The sequence below is a fragment of the Anomaloglossus baeobatrachus genome, chromosome 1, assembly GCF_048569485.1.
Source record: "Anomaloglossus baeobatrachus isolate aAnoBae1 chromosome 1, aAnoBae1.hap1, whole genome shotgun sequence".
NCBI classification, from domain to species: domain Eukaryota; kingdom Metazoa; phylum Chordata; class Amphibia; order Anura; family Aromobatidae; genus Anomaloglossus; species Anomaloglossus baeobatrachus.
This window is the reverse complement of record NC_134353.1, coordinates 866383555-866406004: the sequence shown is the minus strand read 5'-3', so window position 1 is coordinate 866406004 and position 22450 is coordinate 866383555. Positions and strand designations below refer to the sequence as shown.

At 45.6% G+C, this 22450-nt stretch overlaps 1 protein-coding gene across 1 annotated transcript in view; it reads right to left on the bottom strand.

Moving 5' to 3' along the window:
• Positions 1 to 22450, bottom strand: part of LOC142255883 (interleukin-6 receptor subunit beta-like) — a 65503-nt gene extending 43053 nt beyond the window's left edge. Inside the window, exons 1-5 of the mRNA XM_075327362.1 lie at positions 22381 to 22450; positions 14707 to 14825; positions 12490 to 12625; positions 10715 to 10794; positions 2897 to 3104 (exon numbers count right to left, since the gene is read on the bottom strand). Of these exons, the coding sequence (XP_075183477.1) occupies positions 2897 to 3104; positions 10715 to 10794; positions 12490 to 12625; positions 14707 to 14825; positions 22381 to 22450 (613 nt within the window). The remainder of the gene's footprint in view (positions 1 to 2896; positions 3105 to 10714; positions 10795 to 12489; positions 12626 to 14706; positions 14826 to 22380) is intronic.

Genomic DNA, 22450 nt, shown 5'->3' with positions numbered 1-22450 from the left:
TGGGCGCAGGTCTGCCCTTGGACTCAACCTCTCTACTTCACTGTCAAAACTACTCTGCACTGTCAACTTGAACTTGTGTCTGTGTTTTCCCACCTCCAGGCCTGTGAACTTCTCGGTGGGCGGAGCCAACCTCCTGGCTCCGCCCCCCTGGTGTGGACATCAAACCTGGAGGGTGGTGACAAGGTTTTTAGTTTGACTGATGTCACCCATTCGGGAGGGGGTATGGTGTTGTGTGTGACTACCTGGGATGACCTGACTAGTCCAGGGCGTCACACTTCTGCAACTGGAGTCCGCAAAATATTCTTGGAAAATCTGTGCTCCAAAAGGCAAATGGTGCGCCTTCTTCCCTCCTGAGCCCTGCTGTGTGGCTAAACAGTACTGTATAGTCACATGTGGGATATTGCCACTTTCAGGAAAAATTGTGTAACACATTATGGGGCCTGTTTTACCTATTTCACTTGTGAAAATTGGAAACCTGGGACTAAAACAACATTTTAGTGATAAAAATGTAATTCGCTTTTCTTCACCGCCCAATAGTATAAAATTTTGTGATATACCTGTATTGTCAATATGCTCACTGCACCCCTGGATTAATTAATTGAGGGGTGCAGTTTGTAAAATGGGGTAACTTGTGAGAGATTTCTGCTGTTCTGGCACCTACAAACCATTCCAACTAATTCTGAAGTTCAATATTGCGCTCCTTCCCTTCTCCACTTTCCACTGTACCTCAAAAGTATTTATTGGCGCACTCAAGAAAAATTATACAACAAACTGTGTGGTCCATTTTTTCCTTATTAGCCTTATAAAAATTAAAAACTTGGGGCTAAAACAACATTTTAGTAGAAAAAATGTAAATATTCTTTCTTCATTGACCAATGGTATAAAATTCAGTGACACTTGTGGTGTCAATATGATCACTGTGAGTTCATTGAGGGGTGTAGTTTGTACAATAGGGTCACTTGTGGGGGTCTGTTTTTCTGGAATGATAGGGGCTCTGCTATTCTAATTAAATCTCATCTCCAAAATATCTCTCCTTCCCTTCTTGACTTTGTACTGCGCCTCAAAAGTAGTTTGACAATTTCCCAGTAGTGTCCTTGACCTGAGGCCTCCGTTTTCCAATTCCTTTGAGTAATTTTCAGAAAAGAGTATGAAAATGTATTGATCTTTTGATAATAATAGTTAAAGGGTTCTATCTGTTCTCCACTTAGAGCTGATGTCACCACTGTGCATACTGCTAGAAGAAATCTCAAAAATGTGCATGATTATTCCCAAACATTCAAATTGTCTCTTCAGGGAGGAAGGAGAAAAACTCTAGCGCCACCTATTGGAAGTAACAATTCTAAAAGTCAAAAGTGACTCTCCAACAAGCTTTTTCATATGACCTAGGATTTGTATGCCAGATCAGAACCTCAATTTGCACACATGGTATTTCGGGATGATTGTCCCTCGTCAGTGCAATCTTTGAAGTCTGATCTGGCTGAATTAGAAGCTCTACGGCAGTCTCAGGGTTTCTCCTTGCAGAGACTGAAAAACCAATCTGGCTGTCAGTGGTGAGTAGTCTTATAGCTGCAATGCTCCTCTGGGAAATATTCAGATTGTCTTTTCAGGGAGGAAGGAGATACATTCTAGTGCCACCTATTGGAAGTAGCAATCCTAAAAGTCAAAAGTGACTCTCCAACGAGCCTTTTAATATGACCTAGAATTTTTATTTTTATTCACAAACATTGCATTAAGGTGGATATTGACAGGCGCCATGGACTAGGAGAAAAGAGTTAGTATAGGCCCCCTTCGAGTCTACTGTCCAAAACATCATGTATCACCAAAATGACTACATGTCATGCAGTATTCAGCTCCACACTCACTAGGTGTCACATGGTGACTTCAGACCCTGTTCACACTGCAGAGGCTGAGACGCCACCTGGTGCTTTTTAGTTGCTCAGTCAGAGCCGGGCATCGACCTGTTTTGTACTTACTTGTGATCAGTCTAGCGGGAGTTAATTCCTGCTAGCCTGTGAATTGCTGCTGGGGTCACAGGTTGCTGAAGACCTAGCCACCTCCGCCCTTTAAAAGATGGTGGAACATGTCCTTCCATGCTGATTATAGCTCTAGCTTTGCTCTAGCGATACCAGTTGTTGTGCGTTGTGATCCAGCTATTGGTGAACTGTTGAGTGCTTTTTGTGTGCAGTGGAAATATACTTGTTTTTTGTTTATTTCCTCCCTGCACTATATTTTTTCATGAGCACATATTATCTTTACTCCTGTGTGTGCTTGTAGTGATTTTGAGCTTTGGTTTTTCCCTGTCTGTCTGTTTTTGTGGGATTCACCACTCCTGTTCCGGCCCTCCCCAGGGGTGGGGGATAGGGGCTGTTAGACTAGGGCTGTTTAGGAATTAGGGCTACGCTGGTGGTCCATACCTCTTTGCCATCTGAAGTACCTCTGGTATAAGTGACAACTTAGGGTCCCATAGTCTGAGGACCAGTCTAGGCGCCCCCATTCCAAGTTACCATGTCATACCCCGTGATACTAAGATAATTATAATTAGTTCTTTCTGTTGGTGCTGATGAATGATGCCGCCTATCACCCAGTATGAGACCAAATATCAAGCAACTGCACCAGAGCTTTATTATGATAACAGCGCATCTGCCATAATCAACCCAATATCTGGGAAGTTACTGGTTACGTGAAAATACAATATGTTTGGCTATAGCTTGATATCTGTATCTGGATATCTTCCTCTACACTGTCCTCCTATTACAGTAATTCTTGTTAATTGCTTCCAAAGTTATTTAGCCAAGTGCGTAATATTGTGGCCATTCCGGTAATAGATGGTTTAGATTTTTACATATATATTTAATTAGGTCACAAATTACACACATAACTGCTGATTAAATATTACCTGGTGTATCCAAAGGAGGAACCACGGCGCTCGCGGGCCTGCTTCTCCCTGCTTTATTGTAAGCCGTTACTGAGACATTGAAGAAAGCCACAGAAAGGTTTACACGTTCCTCAGTATTTGTGGTGTTAAAGGCGATAATGTAACTACAGCTGTTTGGAAGCCTCTGTATTTCGACTAAGTAGCCGTCCACATAGTCATGACTGGTGTACTGCCAGAAAGAAAAGAGACAAAGTGACCACAAAGCTAAACAGATATAGATAATATAGCGTTCACATTCCCTTGGAAAGAGTCATGGTCTTCTCACTGTTGTAGAGTTTACCGACAGGTTCTGGGTCAGAGTCTCACTTCACCTTGTGAGACTCTGCTGATTATATGAATTCCGTTTCCTTTGGGGAGGAGAGGGTTAATGTCAGTTTACCTTCCAGCAGCCTTGTGACTAGAGATGAACGAACCGGTCGCGGTTCGCCTCGAGTTCGGTTCGACGAACGGAGGGCTCGTTCGAGTTCGGTTCGGCGAACCGGTTCGGCGAACCACTCGAACCGCATTGGAAACAATGGGAGGCAATCACAAACACATAAAAACACCTAGAAAACACCCTCCAAGGTGTCCAAAAGGTGACAAACAACTCACAACACAACACAAACACATGGGAAAGTGACAAGGACATATACTCATGCGAAAACAAAAGAGCTGGACAAGGAAAAAGAGGAGGAGACACAGATATAGGCATGGCATGCCGTTCTAAAATCATGTAAAACACCGCAAGGTTACTCCAAGCAGAGTCTCCCTTTTTTCCCAAAATTGGGCCACACACACACCCACCCCTTCAGTGGCAGCACTTGTGCCCCAGTTGTACACTTCACAGCTAGATTTGCATCAAGCACATTCAAAAATACGCCATCCTTAACCGTCCCCAGGATGACATCGGGGTAGGTAGCTAAGTCTTTCCTGATCCCAGCTCTGTTCATATTGGATCATTTTTAAAAACAATGTAAGCAAGGGTTACTCCAAGCGGAGTCTCCCTTTTTTCCAAAAATTGGGCCACAAACACACTCACCCCTTCAGTGGCAGCACTTGTGCCCCAGTTGTACACTTCACGGGTAGATTTGCATCAAGCACATTCAAAATCCACAAGCATTTACTCTCCCCAGGATGACACAGGGGTAGTATATTCCTTGTGGATCCATGACTTGTTCATTTTGATGAACGTTAGTCTGTCCACATTGTCACTGGACAGACGCGTGCGCTTATCTGTCAGCACACACCCAGCAGCACTGAAGACACGTTCAGAGACAACGCTGGCAGCTGGACACGACAAAATCTCCAAGGTGTAAGTGGAGAGCTCTGGCCATTTTTCAAGATTTGAAGCCCAAAATGAGCAAGGCTCCATTTGCAAAGTCATGGCATCGATGTTCATTTGGAGATACTCCTGTATCATCCTCTCCAGCCGTTGACTATGTGTCAGACTTGTTGTCTCTGGTGGCCTTGCAAAAGAGGGTCTAAAAAAATTATGAAAAGATTCAATAAAATTGCTGTTACCAGCACCAGATACGGTGCTACTGGTACAGGTAGACTGTTGAAGATGACGAGACCGTCCCATGTTTGTCAAGTTACAACTGGGAGATTCACTCCCTGCACCATGGTTGTTTGGTGGAAAAGCCGAGCTAAGATCGAGTAACAGCTTCTGCTGATACTCCTGCATACGTGCGTCCCTTTCTATGGCTGGAATTATGTCACAAAATTTGGACTTGTACCGGGGATCTAATAGTGTGGCAAGCCAGTACTCATCATCACTTCTAATTTTGACAATACGAGGGTCATGTTGGAGGTAGTGCAGCAAGCCATGCGGACCAAGTCCACGCTGTGTTTGTGGCATAGAGGTGCTAACCGTTCTTTCTTCCTCTGACATCTCCCCCCAACTTCTTTCAACAGAAATTTGACCAAGGTCTCCCTCATCCGCTGAGTCTTCCATGTCCATGGACAGTTCTTCCTCCATTTCTTCATGTTCTCCTGCACCTTCCTCAACATTTTGCCTGCTACTATGCGCCCTTGTTGATCCCTGTCCCCCATGGTCCCATGCCTGCCGCGTTGGTGATGATGAACGTCTGGACCTTGGTGATGTTGTTGTCCCTTGCGCATATGAATCCTCCTGTAGTTCCTCCCCTTCCTGTTGTCCCACCCCCAGACTCCGAATAGTGTTTAGCGTGTGCTCCAGCATGTAAATGACTGGAATTGTCATGCTGATAATGGCATTGTCAGCGCTAAACATATTCGTCGCCATGTCGAAACTGTGCAGAAGGGTGCATAGGTCCTTGATCTGAGACCACTCCATCAGGGTGATCTGCCCCACCTCTGCATCTCGTTGACCCATGCTATACGTCATGACGTATTGCACCAGGGCTCGACGGTGCTGCCACAGTCACTGTAACATGTGGAGAGTCAAATTCCAGCGTGTCGGCACATCGCATTTCAGGCGATGAACCGGCAGGCCGAAAGACGTCTGGAGCGATGCAAGTCGCTCAGCAGCGGTGGTTGAACGGCGGAAGTGAGCAGACAGTTTTCGTGCCCTGTTCAGAAGGCCATCTAGGCCAGGATAGTGTGTTAAAAATTGCTGGACAACAAGGTTCAACACGTGAGCCATACAAGACACGTGTGTCACCTTGCCCAGGTGAAGGGCCGCACCCAGGTTTGCAGCATTGTCGCACACGGCCTTACCAGGCTGCAGGTTGAGTGGAGACAACCATTTATTAAACTCAGTCTCCAGAGCTGCCCACAACTCAGCCGCTGTGTGACTCCAAGACATTTCAAGCTAAAGACCGCCTGATGCCGTTGTGCTCTGCTGCCAGCATAGTAATGAGGGGTGTGTGATTCCTTCTGAGCAGTTACAACGCTGGTGGCCTGACCAGGCAGGCTTGGGGCGGAGGTGGACGACCCAGACGAGGTGGAGGAGGCAGAAGCAGTGGCGGAACTTGGACAGACAGAGGATTGACACACAAGTCGTGGGGACGGCACGACTTGTGCAGCAGACCCTTCACCATCTATCACCATAGTTACCCAGTGCCCAGTCAGCGACATGTAACGTCCCTGTCCATGCTTACTGGTCCAAGTATCGGTGGTGAAATGCACCCGTTCACACACAGAGTTTGTCAAGGAAGCGGTGATGTTGTGTGCGACATGCTGGTGTAGCGCAGGCACACCTTTCTTAGAGAAGTAGTGGCGACTGGGCATCTGGTACTGGGGCACAGCGACAGACATAAGGTCTCTAAAATCCTGTGTGTCCACCAGGTGGAAAGGCAGCATTTCGGTATCCAAGAGCTTACAGAGGGATAAAGTCAACCTCTTAGCTTTGTCATGGGTCACAGGAAATGGCCTTTTATTTGTCCACATCTGAGGGACAGAGATCTGGCTGCTGTGTGTAGACGGTGTTGAGTAGGGTGTCCATGAAAAAATGCAGGTTTGTGAGGAAAGTGCAGGCGTAGACATGATGTTGCCTTCATCCAACGTTGATGCTATCGATGTCTGAGAGAGCTGTTCACACGCACTTGTTTACCTTTCCAAATCAAATGACAACCTACCAAGCAAACTGCCTGTTGCGGTTACAGTGGTGGAAGTTGTGCGTGGAAAACCAGGTGTGACAGCTGTCCCCACAGTCCTAGAAGATGAAGAGCGCGCGGATGTACTTGAAGGGGCAGGCGGTGGATGGTTTGCTCCGCTAGACCACATTGCAGCACGGTGAGCTTCTCACTGGAACATATGATATTTATTCATGTGACGATTCATGGAAGAAGTTGTCAAACTCCTGAGGTTTTGCCCTCTACTAACAGAATCACGACAAATTTTACATATCACAGGATTTGGGCGATCTTTTTCTATGTCAAAAAAGGTCCAGGCTAGGCAAGGCTTAGAGGGCATGCGACCTGCTGAGCCCCCCCGACTAGTGCTCAGAGGCAGAGTGGTGGCTGAGGATGCAGTTGTAGATGTGCTACCAGTACTACTCCTCTGTCCAGGAAGGCGCAAGGTAACTTCGTCGTCAGTAGCATCCTCCTCCACCGCCCCTGTTGACCTCCTCGAGTGCCTGACTGTGGGTTGACAGTAGGTGGGATCTAGAACTTCCTCATCAATTGTTGTGTTTGCACTCCCCTCACCCTCAGACCGAGCCTCTTCCTGACGTGAACCAATATTTAAGTTGTCATCCCAATCTGGTATCTGCGTCTCATCGTCATCAGTATGTTCCTCATTGTCTATAACAACAGGTGTTACAGTTTGTGAATAAGGGTCAACATTATGCTCAGAAACTTGGTCCTCACGGCCTGAATCAGAGTCACAAAGGTTCTGGGCATTACTGCAGACCATTTCCTGGTCTGTACTCACTGTAGCTTGGGAGCAGACCTCTGATCCCCAGGCTATAGTGTGACTGAACAGCTCTGCAGACTCAGCCATCTCAGTTCCACCATACTGTGCAGGGCGGATGGAGACGTCAGAGCTGGGAGAAAGCAAGTGTGATTGGGATGACAACTCAGAGGACTGGTGTTTTTTGGATGCGGTAGTTGAGGTGGCGGAGAGGGCACTTGTTGGAAAACTTGAGATCCATTCAAGCATTTTCTTTTTTTGGCCATCAACTACCTTTGTTTCAGTTGTTCGTGTCCGTAAAAAAGGGAGCACATCGGATTGTCCACGGTAAGTAGTAGACATCTTACTTTTGCTGGAAGATGGTCTATCTTCAGCAGATGTTAATGGAGCTTTGCCACCTTCCCCACGGACAAACCCTTTTTTTCCTTTTCCAACACGCCTCTTCCCCTTTCCACCAGCATCTGTTTTGATTGCGACAATTTTGTGCACTTAAAATGTGGTAGTAAAAATTGAGAGGTGGTGTAGATTGCAGCGGTGGTCTATCTTTATTAACAGCAGAATAAACAACAATAACTATCCCTGACAATGCAACTACGGCCCTTAAACTGGCAGCATAGTTTGCTAGTATAATGGCTTAGTAACAATGAGTTTGAGTGTGCAATGCAGAGGTGCTGCAAATAGATTTGCACTAGTGGGACACTAATGGAAGTCCAACAGCCACTTTTAGGATGCCACTAAGTTTACTCAGTGTTTGCTAATATAATGGCTTAGTAACAATGAGTTTGAGTGTGCAATGCAGAGGTGCTGCTAATAGATTTGCACCAGTGGGACAATAATGGAAGTCCAACAGCCACTTTTAGGATGCCACTAAGTTTACTCAGTGTTTGCTAGTATAATGGCTTAGTAACAATGAGCTTGAGTGTGCAATGCAGTGGTGCTGCAAATAGCTTTGCACCAGTGGGACAATAATGGAAGTCCAATAGCCACTTTTAGGATGCCACTAAGTTTACTCAGTGTTTGCTAGTATAAAGGCTTAGTAACAATGAGTTTGAGTGTGCAATGCAGTGGTGCTGCAAATAGCTTTGCACCAGTGGGAGACTAATGGAAGTCCAACAGCCACTTTTAGGATGCCACTAAGTTTACTCAGTGTTTGCTAGTATAATGGCTTAGTAACAATGAGCTTGAGTGTGCAATGCAGTGGTGCTGCAAATAGCTTTGCACCAGTGGGACAATAATGGAAGTCCAACAGCCACTTTTAGGATGTCACCAAGTTTACTCAGTGTTTGCTAGTATAATGGCTTAGTACAACTTAGTACAATGAGTTTGAGTGTGCAATGCAGTGGTGCTGCAAATAGCTTTGCACCAGTGGGACAATAATGGAAGTCTAACAGCCACTTTTAGGATGCTACTATGTTTACTCAGTGTTTGCTAATATAATGGCTTAGTAACAATGAGTTTGAGTGTGCAATGCAGAGGTGTTGCTTATAGATTTGCACTAGTGGGACACTAATGGAAGTCCAACAGCCACTTTTAGGATGCCACTACGTTTACTCAGTGTTTGCTAGTATAATGGCTTAGTAACAATGAGCTTGAGTGTGCAAAGGGCAGGAGGGTACAGTGGCAGGGTTGTGGGTCTGGGTAGAGGAAAGGAAGCCTCACTTTCTATCCCTCCTAATGGGGAAATGCAGCGAGGAAGTCCCTGACCTTAGCTACACAGACGCTGTTATCTGTAGCTGTTAAAATCTGTTTTCACGGACAAGACTGTCACCTATGGCTCTGAGCCTGCTATTAGCCCTTACAAGGGCTAATAGAAACTTCTATCCCTATTCTGTATAGCGCTGTGTATAGAGCGTACACAGCAGTATCGGAGACAGGAGCTACACCAGCGGTGACTGACACCCAGACGTAGAAGAGATAATGGCGTCCGGACGGGCAGATACCCGTTTTTATAATGCAGGGACATGTGACATGGACATCCTATCACACATGCCGTTGCTTCTCTGGCTAAAAGTCCACTTAGCTGTGTGTGTGTCTGGGATTGGCTGACATGCTGGCCTGCCCCACTACATGCGCGCGCTTAGGGAAGGAAGACAAGGAAAAAAAAAAATGGCGATCGCCATTATCCCAGCAGCAGTGATCTGAATGCGCTGTTCCCGCACACTATACACTGAAATTTTTATAATAGTGTGAGTCACAGAGTAATTAGCTTGGCTTTTTGCTGCTAGAACCGTTCTCGAACGTAACTAGAACTATCGAGCTTTAGCAAAAAGCTCCAGTTCTAGTTCGATCTAGAACAGCCCCCAAAATCCCTCGAACCGCGAACTGGAGAACCACGAACTGCGCTCAACTCTACTTGTGACTCTTGATCAGGTATTTCCAGATTGGACCACTCCCAGGTCCTATACGTACCCTGTACTTCCAGCAGGGGGTGCCTGTTATTTTCATTCATTTGGAATCTTGGCCAGGTGGAGAAAGGAGCTGGTGAATCCCTCTCTCTGTGACTTGCTTTGTTGGCTGCAGCATTGGTGCTTGGTGCAGCAGTTTGTGGGGTGCTGGTTGAATGGTTTGGAAGTTTCCCAGTAGTCTGTTTACTTCCCTATTTCCCTATTACTTCCCTACTTTTATGTTGATTCCCCTTGTGCACTTTTAGTGGCTCCTTTGTGTATGATTGACTTGTGTACCAGTTGTCATTTTCCCTTCTCCGTCTCTGGTTGAGGGATTTGTATTTACGGTTTCAGCTCACCATTTGGGTGGAGGTAGGGGAGGGGAATTACATGAGGGCTGGGACAGGAGTCAGGGAAACGCTGGTAACTCAGATCTCACTACCATGAAGCGTACCTCTGAGCTGAGGGACAATTCAGGGTACGCAGTCTGAGGGTCAGGAGTCAGCTTAGGTGTCCCGGTCCTGTAATTCGGTCCCCGAGACAGTAAGTTACATATTCTCCATATGACCTTATGCCAGACAACCAATGCCAGTTCCCATATGTGATTCATCTGAGGAAGGAAATGTGATCTCTGAAACGAGTAATAAAATCACGTTTAACCATTACTGCTGACCATCTTATGACAGCGCTGGAGTCCACTTCTAATTGAATTTTTGACGCTAACTTCTCAAGGTGCCTGCTGCATCCATAACCTACACGCTTTCAATAGCAGTTGTGATTATTTTCATATCAGGTGAGCACATCTGATATTTATTCTATGGAAGTTTTTAACATTAGTATCCTATTAGTGCCTTTTGTCTTTTCAGTCTCCTTAACATTCATATTCTCCATTGTCAGCTGATGTGATTATCGCACTGCACTCCGGTGCCATCCGAGTGCAGTCCGAGGGGTGGCTAAAATAGAGTTAACATTTGGAGGTAGACTTTATATTCAGATTTATCAATGTCAGTCTTAAGTTCTCCAGAATTTTTTATAGGCTATGCACTACAGTGGCAAAACATAGAAACCAAGGAACTCTTAGTACCTTCCACTGAATAGTTAGTCTTTGTTTTCCTGGTGATGACTTTTCAGTGGTGACAGTGATATCCGGGGCTCCTAATAATTCTAAAATGAATAAACACAAACAGGTAATAAAGTAACATTATTTGTAAAGGGAAGTTCATTTTCACATAAATGCATCTTAATGCCTCTACACACATTATAAGAACAACAGTAAACCCAGCTGATGGTGGACTATCTGACTGTCTAATATGTACAACTATCCTCCAACCCCTAACATCAAAGATCATGCATGTTTGAGTACAACATGGCCAATCCTTTGTGTTTGTCAGTGCTAAGACATTCACAGGTATCTTCCCATTGAATAAATGTATGTTTGGCCCAGCTGAATGTGCAGATGTAAGGAGAGTACAAAAAGACCTGACACCGTATATAACATGTATGCCCCGCTTTACTCAGCCTTGACCATCTAGCAAGGAAACCTTATGTACAGGACTAAATGTGGTGTCCAGTTCACTGCAAGCTGCTTTTTCATTTCTGAAACTGTTCCATCCGGCAGTTTAGTGGCTTCTGCTGACGTCACATCAACAAATCTTCTTTTCTGCTCTGTTGACGGGGCGTGACGGCTGATGTCATGCTGATTAACAGCCAGGTCCTAAGCCAACTATCAATCAGCATGTCACCGGCAGTCACATCCCTTCGATAAAGAAGCCTGTAAGAAGAAGAGCTGCTCTTTAGATATGGAACAGCTAAATTGCCAGCAAGATCAATCAATGACCTCTCTGTGCCGCTGCTAGGAACAACAGGCAGGTAGTTGTCTCTGTTAGTAACTACCTGTTAGTGTGACGCCCTGGTGCTGCCAGGTGGTCACAGAAGTACACAGCGGAGATCCGGTCCGGAAACCGTGCACAGGCGGGGTCAAAGGACCCTAGTTAGAAGACAGTTGCAAGCCCCTTCTCTAATTCACCAGGCCGGAAGCAGGTTTCAAGCCTAGCTCCAGAAGTGTTAGCCCAGATAGAGCGAAACGGCAGCCCACCGCGGGGGATAGGGTATCCGCAAACACCCACTGAAATCCCAAGGGGCACTTTTCGCGGGCACGTCTCCCAACCAAAATATACCGGGAGTGGACTTCTCCGTTCCAGACGGAGTCGTCCGAAAGCGAGGAAAATTACAGAGTGCCGGAGGAAGGGACAACGGTACAACAGCCGGGTGTGAGACCCGAGTACAATCGGACACAACGGACTTGTGTGTAATTATTCCATAGTTAGTACACCAACACTCCCCGGTCTGGCCCGGCACGCCATCTCCGGCCTACATCACTCCCCGTGTTCTGGACACTGAGCCCCGGGGCAACCATACCTACCCATGGAGAGATTAACATCCAGCTGCTATCCCATCGCCCCCGTGTGCTGCCCAACAGCAGCGGTGGTACCACATCTTGCCACACACTGTGGGTGGCGTCACAAAGTATTTACAGCAATCCCCGTACATATACGTCTCCTTTTATTTGAGTGTCCATGCGACCCCCGGGTCCGGAATACCCTCGAGCCACTGTGGATCCGGATCCGAGCAGCCCGTCTGCTGGCGTGGGTGCGGCATATTAGTTTTTAGACACATAGTGAAAAAATAAAATCCCAGATAACCATTTTAACCCACACACAATTTGGGAGAATAAAAATAAAACCCTTAAAAAGTCTGACCAGTTTTTCTAAACTCATCAATTCGTATATCTGAATGGAGCTATCATGAGAGTGCAGGATGAAGCAATCAGATATGTAGAAATTATGACAAAATCCTTACCATGTGGAACGATTGTCTCAGTTTCCCATTTGCAATAAAAACAAAATTCCTTGAAACATCTTTGCTGAATGACATATGACTTCTGTAATGGTGTTTCCGGTAATGATACATTGGCTGCCATGTGCGTCACATTAATCTGTTGGCAGGAAAAGTTATTTTGAATTATTGTTCAATAGTGACTCTATGTTTATAGTAAACATGTGCTGTGTTGGATTTATTAAAGGGATGGTCTGAAACGAATACTGATTTTAATCCTAAATATCCATCTATTGTAATAACATAATCGCTTTTCTAATATACTCATTAAAAATTCAAGACCGTTCCCACCCAATGTATCTAACTGCTTTATTTTTTATTTTTTTTACCTTCTTCCGTTTTGATGGCGCTTTGTTTGAGATACTTCAGTGCATGCTGGGATACTCAAACTAAACATCATCAGGAGGAAGGGGCTGCGGTCACTGCAGCCTTCTCTGTCCCCACCTTGAAATGGAGCATCATCAGTGATGTCCGTTTCAAGGGTTGGGCTACTCCCTGCTCTACTGAGAATTTGCAGGTTGTCAATTCTGATGTATGCTCAGTACGAACTCCCTTGTCACCGTGCAATTTTCTTTTCGATGTATAGTGGAAGTGCACTCCCTCACGGCTCTAAATGCCCTCAGGTGAGTGAAAAAATGATTATAGAGAAAACGATGCTCCAGTGACTAATCTCCTGCTAATTAGCATATTGCCACCCTCAGTAATAAAATAGTATTTTGGAATATACAGTATTTAATAAGACAATGATAAAACTTGATTGGAAGGTTCTAAATGTAACAATTAGTGATGGGTGAACCCCGCGATGTTTGGGATTGGTGGATTCTCATAGACTTTGCTGGGATGCTTTTTCCTTGCTTTTATTGATTAAAAGAAGCAAGGAAATAAGTGTGGCGCCCTGGACAAGCCAGGTCGTCACAGGTACTGCAACAACACACCCCACACCCCGAGATAGGTACATCAGTCACACACAAATCTTTGTTGCCTCCCTCCAGGGGCTGATGTCCACACCAGGTGGGGTGGAGCCAGGCGGTTGGCCCCACCCACCGAGGAATTCACAGTCCTGGAGGCAAAAAAGGAAGGCAATTAAGCTCGGGCAGAGCTAGAGTTCAGTGAAGGAGAGTGAAAGTGAAGGAGCAAGAAGTGGTAGTTGAGAAGAAAGAGCAGACTGACCGTGTCCGGGTACGTGGCCCGGGCACCGAGAGCAAGGTTGGCAGATGGTGGTGGCCGTCTGCAGGAGAGGCTGATTGACGAGGAACCGTAGGACCGGGGACGGGCGGTGGCCCGCCGGTACCGAACTGGGGAGCGAAGAGAAGCCAGCACGAACCGGCAGGGCCTACGGACCCCGACCAGGCTTGGAGTCGCCGTTAAACTGGTCAAATCCGCTAGTGACTGGAACCTCCGGGGTTTCCTAGCAGCAAAGACCCGATAGAAGGCAACCGTCCAAACCGAGAAAGGGAAATACAGCTACTGCCACAGCTAGAATTCCCAGGGCCAGAGCCTGCGGGCAAAAGGGGCTCCTCTGGCACACATCCAAGCTGGGGAGCGGGTTACCGGTGGGAAGCCATCGGGACCGAAGACACACAACAGGTGCAGGGAAAGGCAGCCACCACCACCCGTCCGGGAGTAACCACCGCAGCCGGCTGCGGGACCCGTCCATCCAGCCGTTTGTTTTACCGGAGACTCTGTATTCATCATTGGCTGAGTGAGTACCACCGTGCCGTCAGGCACCGCGCTGCCCCCCGCGACCCTGCACCTCGCCAACCCTGCCTCCCCCGACACCTCACCGGGCCCCGGGACCACCAAATCCCCCTACCCACAGAGGGGAGAGAAACATCTTGGCTGCTCCCTGTCATCGCTCCCGGGATCCCCGTCCAGAGCAGCGGTGGTGTCCCAACCTCACCACAAACCGTGGGTGGCATCACGGACCATACCCTCCAACCCCAAACCACCCCTTTCACTCACGGGCGAGGAGCACCGCTCGAGTCCCCGGATCTGGCCCACCGCTCGAGCAACCGAGCAGCGGCGAGCAAGCAGCAGCCCAGAGCCGGACCCGAGCGCGGTGAGCGCAGCGGCCCCCCTCCCCGCCCGCGACATAAGCATGAAAAAAGACAACGTGGGCACAAGGTCTTGTGATTGACACATTCTCAATATGTGGAGACAATGACTGTTCTTGCCACTTACTATGTGCCACTGGTCTGTTGTATTTTCTCGATATCGCACTTGTGCAAAAACATCCAGCTGAATTCTCAATAAGTTTCCTGAGTGAACTGCATGCCGAATGTTGGGAGACTGACAATCCTCTAGAATAAAAAAATAAGTATAAAAGATATGTAATCAGTTATGGACTGTGCTTCTAATACTCACATTCTCCAAACATCAGCATCTGATCACTAACCACAATAACCAAACACCACACAATACAAAAGACAAAAAAAGATGAACTGCGAATACACAATTATGATGAGTGGTATAGGGAGCTTGGAATCTCCGTGCTAGCAATCATACTCTCAACAATTACAGATTGATCACCTTATCATCTTGTGAATAGGTCATAAATGTTATGTATAGGACACCCCTGAAACCTCACATAAGTTGGCAAATTAATTAGCAATGCCACAGTGTATGGCCAGCCAGCCATACTAAATGTCAGGCAAGTCACGCTTGCAATTGTCCTGTTGCGCATCCGTATAGAGGGCAGGTGCAGGGGCTGCCTGCTATTTACATACACTGGTCTGGTCCGTAAACCAGACCAGAAAAGTGCCTGCTGCAATTTATTTTACAAAGGCCATTGGTCTATAAGACAATCAGCCAAGAGCATTGAGTCTCTGTGTGATCTGCAACACACATATAGTGGATATCAAAATTAGAGAACAACACACAATTTCCTAAATGTTAAGGTCATTGTGTTGTCCTATGGGATTATATCCTAACATGAGTAAACTTGCAGTTTTTTTAAGCTTATTTCCTATATTGAATTTATTGTAAAACAGATAATCAAAATGTAAATAAGATAAATGAAAAGAACACGGATCAAAATTAGAGAAGACTTTCAGATATCTGCAAGTTATTGGTGTTAATCTGGCTCCTGGTGCTAATTTTCTTAATTATCTGACAAACCCTATGTAACTGGCAGCCTAACTTTCTAGTTTGCAATGACTTTGTAAAAAGGGAGTGCCTTTCCAAAGTGACTGAAACCCTCCGGCAGCAGGTTGTCTAGATAAAGGCCAAAGGGGTAACCCTATCATCTATAGTAAGAGAAGTTGGCTGTTTCAAGTCTGTGATTTAGAGAATATTGCATCTTTATAACATCACAAACTCTTTTAAGTCCCCCAAGAAGACTGGTCGCTCTCAAAAGACTAATGCAAGAGAGGACAGGATAATGCAGAGAATCTCCATGAGTATCGTTTCAACTGCTGGAATTGCTCGCCAGTAGAGTTGAGCATGATGGCAATAATCCGGGGCCAGCGGGTCGTTAACAGACTTAAAAATAAGTCCGATCCGCTCCGGAATCCGGTGCCCATATAAGTCAATGGGGACCGGAATCCGGAGGTTAAAAACGTTTGTGGAGGGGCTAGGGGACTGGGAGCGAGCGCGGCATACTCACCGAGGCGCTGTCATGGCGGCACACTCCTTCCAGGTCACACTGTAACCTTCCGGAGCCGAAAATTCAATATTCATTGTTTTCCCCGCCCACCGACTCGCGTTGGTTGCAGCTAGACACACCCCCACCCTGAGTGTCAGCTAACTGCAACCAATCGTGGGCGGGCAAAGGCAAAGCAGTGCACTGTCGGCCAGTTGAGTTCATGGTAGTAAACACTCGGCAGCACAGGTATAGCGCTCGGCTGCAGCCCCAGCTGTTGCGTTGTATCTGTGCTGTGTATACAGTGCCCCGAGTCACACGTGCGAGGCTTTGCCGGCTGCTGCCATGGCAGACCCGCGTGCACCCCTCGCATGTGTGATTCCGGTGAAAGTAAAAAAAAAAACCACGTGCAGTTCCCCCTATTTCATCCCCAGCCAAGATAACGCCGGCCGGGGGCTGGTATTCCAGCCTGCAGCTGTCCGGTAATGCTGATCTGTTAGGTGCGACCATACCGGTGTGCGCTACTGGCTCTTCCCGCTGGCGTGATGCGGTGCCAGTCGAGGTAATAGCAGGGTTTAGCAGGGGCACATAGCTGCTGCTAAACCCTAGGTTTGTGTGATGGCACAGACGTCTATCAGATACCTGCATCACACAAACCTGTAAATGACAGTAAATAAACACAGACACAGAGAAAAATCCTTTATTTGGAATAAAATACAAAACACCCCTGCTTCTCCTCTTTATTAACCCCAAAATCCTGCAGCTCCGACGTAATCCATACGACGTCTCTCGCTGCTTCAACTCTGCTACATCTGAATATCACAGAGAGCGGCACGACCGACCGCTCTCTGTGAGCTTCAGAGAATGAATGAGCTCCGCATTGAGCGGTGATGTCACTCAGGTCATTTGCGGTCACAGCTGGAGGTTCCCACGGTCCTTCATCTGTGATCGCAGGTAACCTGACCTCAGGTGGAGGTCACTGAGTTCACAGACCTGCATCTCCTAGCAAAAAAAAAATCGCAGTTTTTTTGGCCAAGAAATGCAGATTTTGTTCTGAAATTTATATACCAAATTCCTGCATCTAATCTACAATCTACACCTCCTGCCAAAAAAACCACGGTGTTTTGTCGCAATTTTTTGCCGCGGTTTTTGCCGCGGTTATTTTTCCGCGTTTTTTTCCGCAGTTTTTTGCCAGGAGGTGCACATTTGGTGCTGAAATTGTCTGCACCAGCTTTCAGCACCAAATTTCCACCTGTAGCAAATTTTTTTTAAATTTTTTTATTTTGGGGGCCAAGGGATGCAAATTTGATGCTGAGATTTTTACAGCATATTCATGCATCCAATCTAGACCTCCTAGCAAAAAAACGCGGTGTTTTGACGCAATTTTTTTGCCGCGGTTTTTGCCGCGGTTATTTTTTCGCGTTTTTTGCCGCAGTTTTTTGCCAGGAGGTGCACATTTGGTGCTGAAATCGTCTGCACCAGCTTTCAGCACCAAATTTCCAACTGTAGCAAAAATTTTTTAATTTTTTTATTTTTGGGGGCCAAGCGATGCAAATTTGATGCTGAGATTTTTACACCATATTCCTGCATCCAATCTACACCTCCTGGCAAAAAACACAGTGTTTTGACGCAATTTTTTTGCAGCGGTTTTGCCGCGGTTATTTTTCCGCGATTTTTGCGGAATTTTTTTGCCAGGAGGTGTAGATTGGGTGCCGTAATATGGTGTAAAATTGTAATAATCACACAATTTACATCCCTTGGTCCTAAAGTTAAAAAGAAACAAACATTTAGACGCTGTTTTTGTGCGGTCTTGTGCCAGGAGGTGCAAATTTGGTGCAGGATTTTGGTGTATTACTTCACCAACAAATTTGCATCTCCTGGCAGAAAACGGTAATGAAATGGTTTTCATACTGCTGGTTTTTGGCTGTTTTTTGCCAGGAGATGCAGATGTGGGATTAAATTGCACACACATGCACGCTCCTGTCAGAAGTGTGCAGCTGTGTCGGTGATGCGCTGTCAGACTCGTGCAGGTCTGACATCACCCGGCTAAGCCTGCTGCTGTCTGAACATGAGCGTGCATGTACCTAGAAACACATGCACGCTCCTGTCAGAAGTGTGCGGGTGATGCAATTTCAGACTCGTGCGGGTCTGACATGACATCAGACGGCACAGCCTGCCACCGTCTGAACATGAGCGTGCATGTACCTAGAAACACATGCACGCTCCTGTCAGATGTGTGTGCGGGTGATGCGCTGTCAGACTCATCTGGGTCTGACATGACATCACACGGCACAGCCTGCTGCTGTTTGAACATGAGCGTGCATGTACCTAGAAACACATGCACGCTCCTGTCAGATGTGTGTGCGGCTGTGCTGCGATATCAGACTTGTGGGAGTCCCTCGCTGTGACTGCTGCCTAAGATAAACCGCATGCGTTTTTTTTTTTATTTAAATAAATAATTAAAAAAAAATGACATGCGGTCCCCCCCCCAATTATCATTCCCAGCCATGATAACGCCGGCCGGGGGCTGGTATATCCTCAGCCCGCAGCCGCCCGGTATAGCCACATCTGTCAGATGTGACCATTCCGGTGCAATATCAGCTCATCTTGATTGCCCTGGTGCGGTGGCAATCAAGGTAATAGCAGGGGTTAATAACAGCGCATGGCTGCTATTAAACCCCAGGTTTGTGATCGCACGGGCGTCTATCAGACACCTGCATCGAAAGCCTGTAAATTACAGTAAATAAACAAGACACAGAAAATCCTTTATTTAAAATAAAGTACAAACGCAGCCTCCTCCTTCACCACTTTATTACCCTAACACAGCCCTCCGACGTAATCCACACGAGATCCAGCGATTACACATCCAGCTCTGCTACATGTCAGAGTGAGCAGCTATAGAGCACGGCTGCCCGCTCTGAGCATAGTACTGACTGCGATAAGCGATGACCGCGGCAGAGACTGTCACAGTCTGGGGGCGCGTCAGCCAGGAACCAATCACAGCTGAGAGGACGGCAGGTGGGCGGGGAAAACACGGAAAGCTGTGTGACAGCACAGCAAGTGAAAGTGCGAACCGGAAGCAGTGTGCCGCCATGACAGAGCCCGGTAAGTATGAAATGCTCATTTATTTACTCGCCAGTTCAACACTGAACATGGTAAGGACCTGTCTCGTCATACTGTGTCATAACATTTAAGAACATTTGGACTGAAAGCCCACTCTGCAGTGCCCAAACCTCTCATTAGCAGAAAGAATTAAAAGGCTAGACTCACCCTTGGTGAGGAGCAGGTTGTGTGGACAGAGGAGAAGTGGTCCACAGTTCATTTTAGTGATGAAAGCAAGTTTAATTTATTTAGGTCTGATGGGAAACTTATGTTCGTTGACAAACTGGGGAAAAACTGAACCCAAAGTGTGTTAAGAAGTCAGTGAAAGGTGGTGGAGGAAGGGTCATGGTTTGGGGAATGTTTTCTGCAGCAGGAGTTGGACCTCATACAGCTACATGGCAGAGTGAATGCAAGTGTGTATCAGAACCTTCTTCAACAACACGCGGTTCCTTGCATGTGTTAATTACTCAATCAGTCAGGAATTTTCATGCAGGCAGAACAATGCCCACTGTCACACAGCAAAATGGATAAAGCAGTTCCTTGAAAACAGAAAACACTGAAACAATGAAATGGCCAGCCCAGAGTCCTGATCTAAACCCAATAGAAAACCTCTGGAAAATCCTTGGTGACAAAGTTATGGCCAAGAAACCCACAACAGTCAAAGAACTGTGGAAGAGACTGGAAGAAGAGTGGAGCAAAATCACATCAGAGCAGTGTGAGAGACTAGTGATATCCTGTGGCCGCAGATGTGCTGAAGTCATTCAAAGTAAAGGCCTGTACACGTCCTACTGATTGGTGACTGTTGTTACCTTCAGAAAATGTAGTTATAATCTTTCTCTGTGCTACAGTCATTGCTGTTCTCTAATTATGATCATCACATTTTGGGCAAAATAAAGGTTTTATGTTGATAAACTTTGGATATTGTGTAAAACCCTGTTCTAGTGGCATGGTGTACCCCTTACACAAAACTTTCAAATGTTGATCAATGTAGATTACATAATTTCTGAAAAAAGCAAGTGACCATACATTGTTCTATAATTTTGATCTCCAGTGTATATATAATCACTTCCCTGAATGACCTCTTAAGCTCATGTGAGGGAAAGAATAAAAGGTTTGGAATCGTGTTTTCTAGTTAGAAAAAGATTGTTTGCTCTCGCTGGGAGAAACAAAATAATAATGTTGTCCTAGTCATAGATGGGGAGACACGACCTGCACCATGCCATCTTCAGATACGAACAGAAGATTGATTTCTGATTCCAGCAGAGGCAGAACTTGAAATTTCAACGTCAGCATTTTGAGATAAGTAATAGGACTTTCAACATCATAAAATTTAAAATACTTTAGTATCTATGAGAGAGAATCTGAATAATGGACACTCCCCGCCACAGGGGTAATAAACATAGGGTAATGTACAAAGGGTAATGCACACAGTGATATCACAGCACATATAGAATAAACATATCAATATCACAAAACAGGAACAATACACAGAGTGATGTCACAGTACACATAAAAGAAATATAGTAATAATACAGTACAGGGATAATGCACACAGTGATGTAGAATACATGTTGTCATTTTGATAAAATCATTATTTTATCTGCTGCAGATCTATCATTTCTCTGAATGTTGAGCTTTGTATAACCCTGCCCATATCCCTGATTGACAGCTTTTTGCCCATGTACAGTGTACACACAATGCTACCAATCAGTGGTGGGGGTGGGGTTATACAGAGCTCATGAATATGTAGGGCTGCCTGGCAGCTGGTTACAGGGAACCTGTTAGGTGCAATATGCACCCAGAACCACAAGAAGTTCTGGATAGATATTGCTAATCCCTGCCTAACTCTCCCTATATCTAGTAGCATAGATAAAGAGATCTTTAGAAAAGGTATTTCTAAAGATCCTTTATGATATGCTAATGAGGCCAGGTACTAGTCGTAAGGGCATTAGTTTAGGCACTCATTCTACCCTCTCAGCATATTAGCACATCCACAGGGGTGTGCTAACATGCTATTCAATGCAACATCACCAGCGGTGAAATGCATACCTGTCCGCCCTGTCAGCGCTGATCAGAAGTCCCGTCTTCTTGGGAGAGCGTGGGAGTCCACTTCTATTTGAAACTTTGACGCTGTGAACTCAGGAGAAATGTCACAGCAAATTGTATGGTGCTCTTTTCTCCTTTTACCGTTGTAAAAATGAAAACATTTGGGGATAAAGCAACATTTTCCAGGGAAAAATGGGATTTTTTTATTTTCAGGACTCAATGATCTAAAATTCTGTGAAGCAGGGTTCAAGGTGCCCACCACACCCATAGATACATTTTGGGAGGGGTGTGGTTTCCAAAATGAGGTCACTTACGGCAAAATCGCAACAGCAATCTATTTCAGCCCATTTTGCCCTCTAAAAGTCAAATGGCGCTCTTTCCCTTCCGAGCTTTGCTTTACGCCCAAACAGTAGATTTGTACCATATATGGGGTATTGGTGTACTCAGGAGAAATTGCACAACAAATTGTACTGTCTATTTTTTCCTCTTACTTTTGTGAAAATACAAAATTTGGGTCTAAAGTAATATTTTGTGGGAAAAAGAAAATGTTGAATGTGAATTTCAAATGATATACCCAACTGTAATAACAAACTATATAATAAACACAGGAATATTACAATGTAGAGATAATGCACATAGTGATGTCACATCATATGAAGAATAAATAATGTCACTGTACTGGTATAAAAACAGTGCTATCTCTGTTTAGGTAAAAGATAGGGCACCAGAATACAGAAGAAATAACAAATATGACAGCACAGGGATAGTCACAGATGTCACGGTGCAAAGATGATGCACACAGTAATGTCATAATACATTATTGTATGTAGTTAATTATCATGTACAAAGTACATGATAATATGTAATATAGACGTATTATTACAGTCAGTGTCATCATAAATTTGGACAGTAATGTCACAGAGAATAATGGTATACAAAAATAAAAACAGATAATATTCCCCTATGAGGGCAAATGGGGATTACCACGTTCTACGTCCCAGGTGTGACAGCAACCACTGCACCACCACTAGAAGTCATGTCCTTGTCTACAAACAAGAGGTGTAACTGTACATTTTTAGATTTATTTAGAAACCACAATTTTTTTTACCAAGGTCTGATACACTAACCTTTGGGTAAAATTGAGAAATTATTCGTTTTCACACACCGTTCACCAGAAATCTCATATGACACCCACAT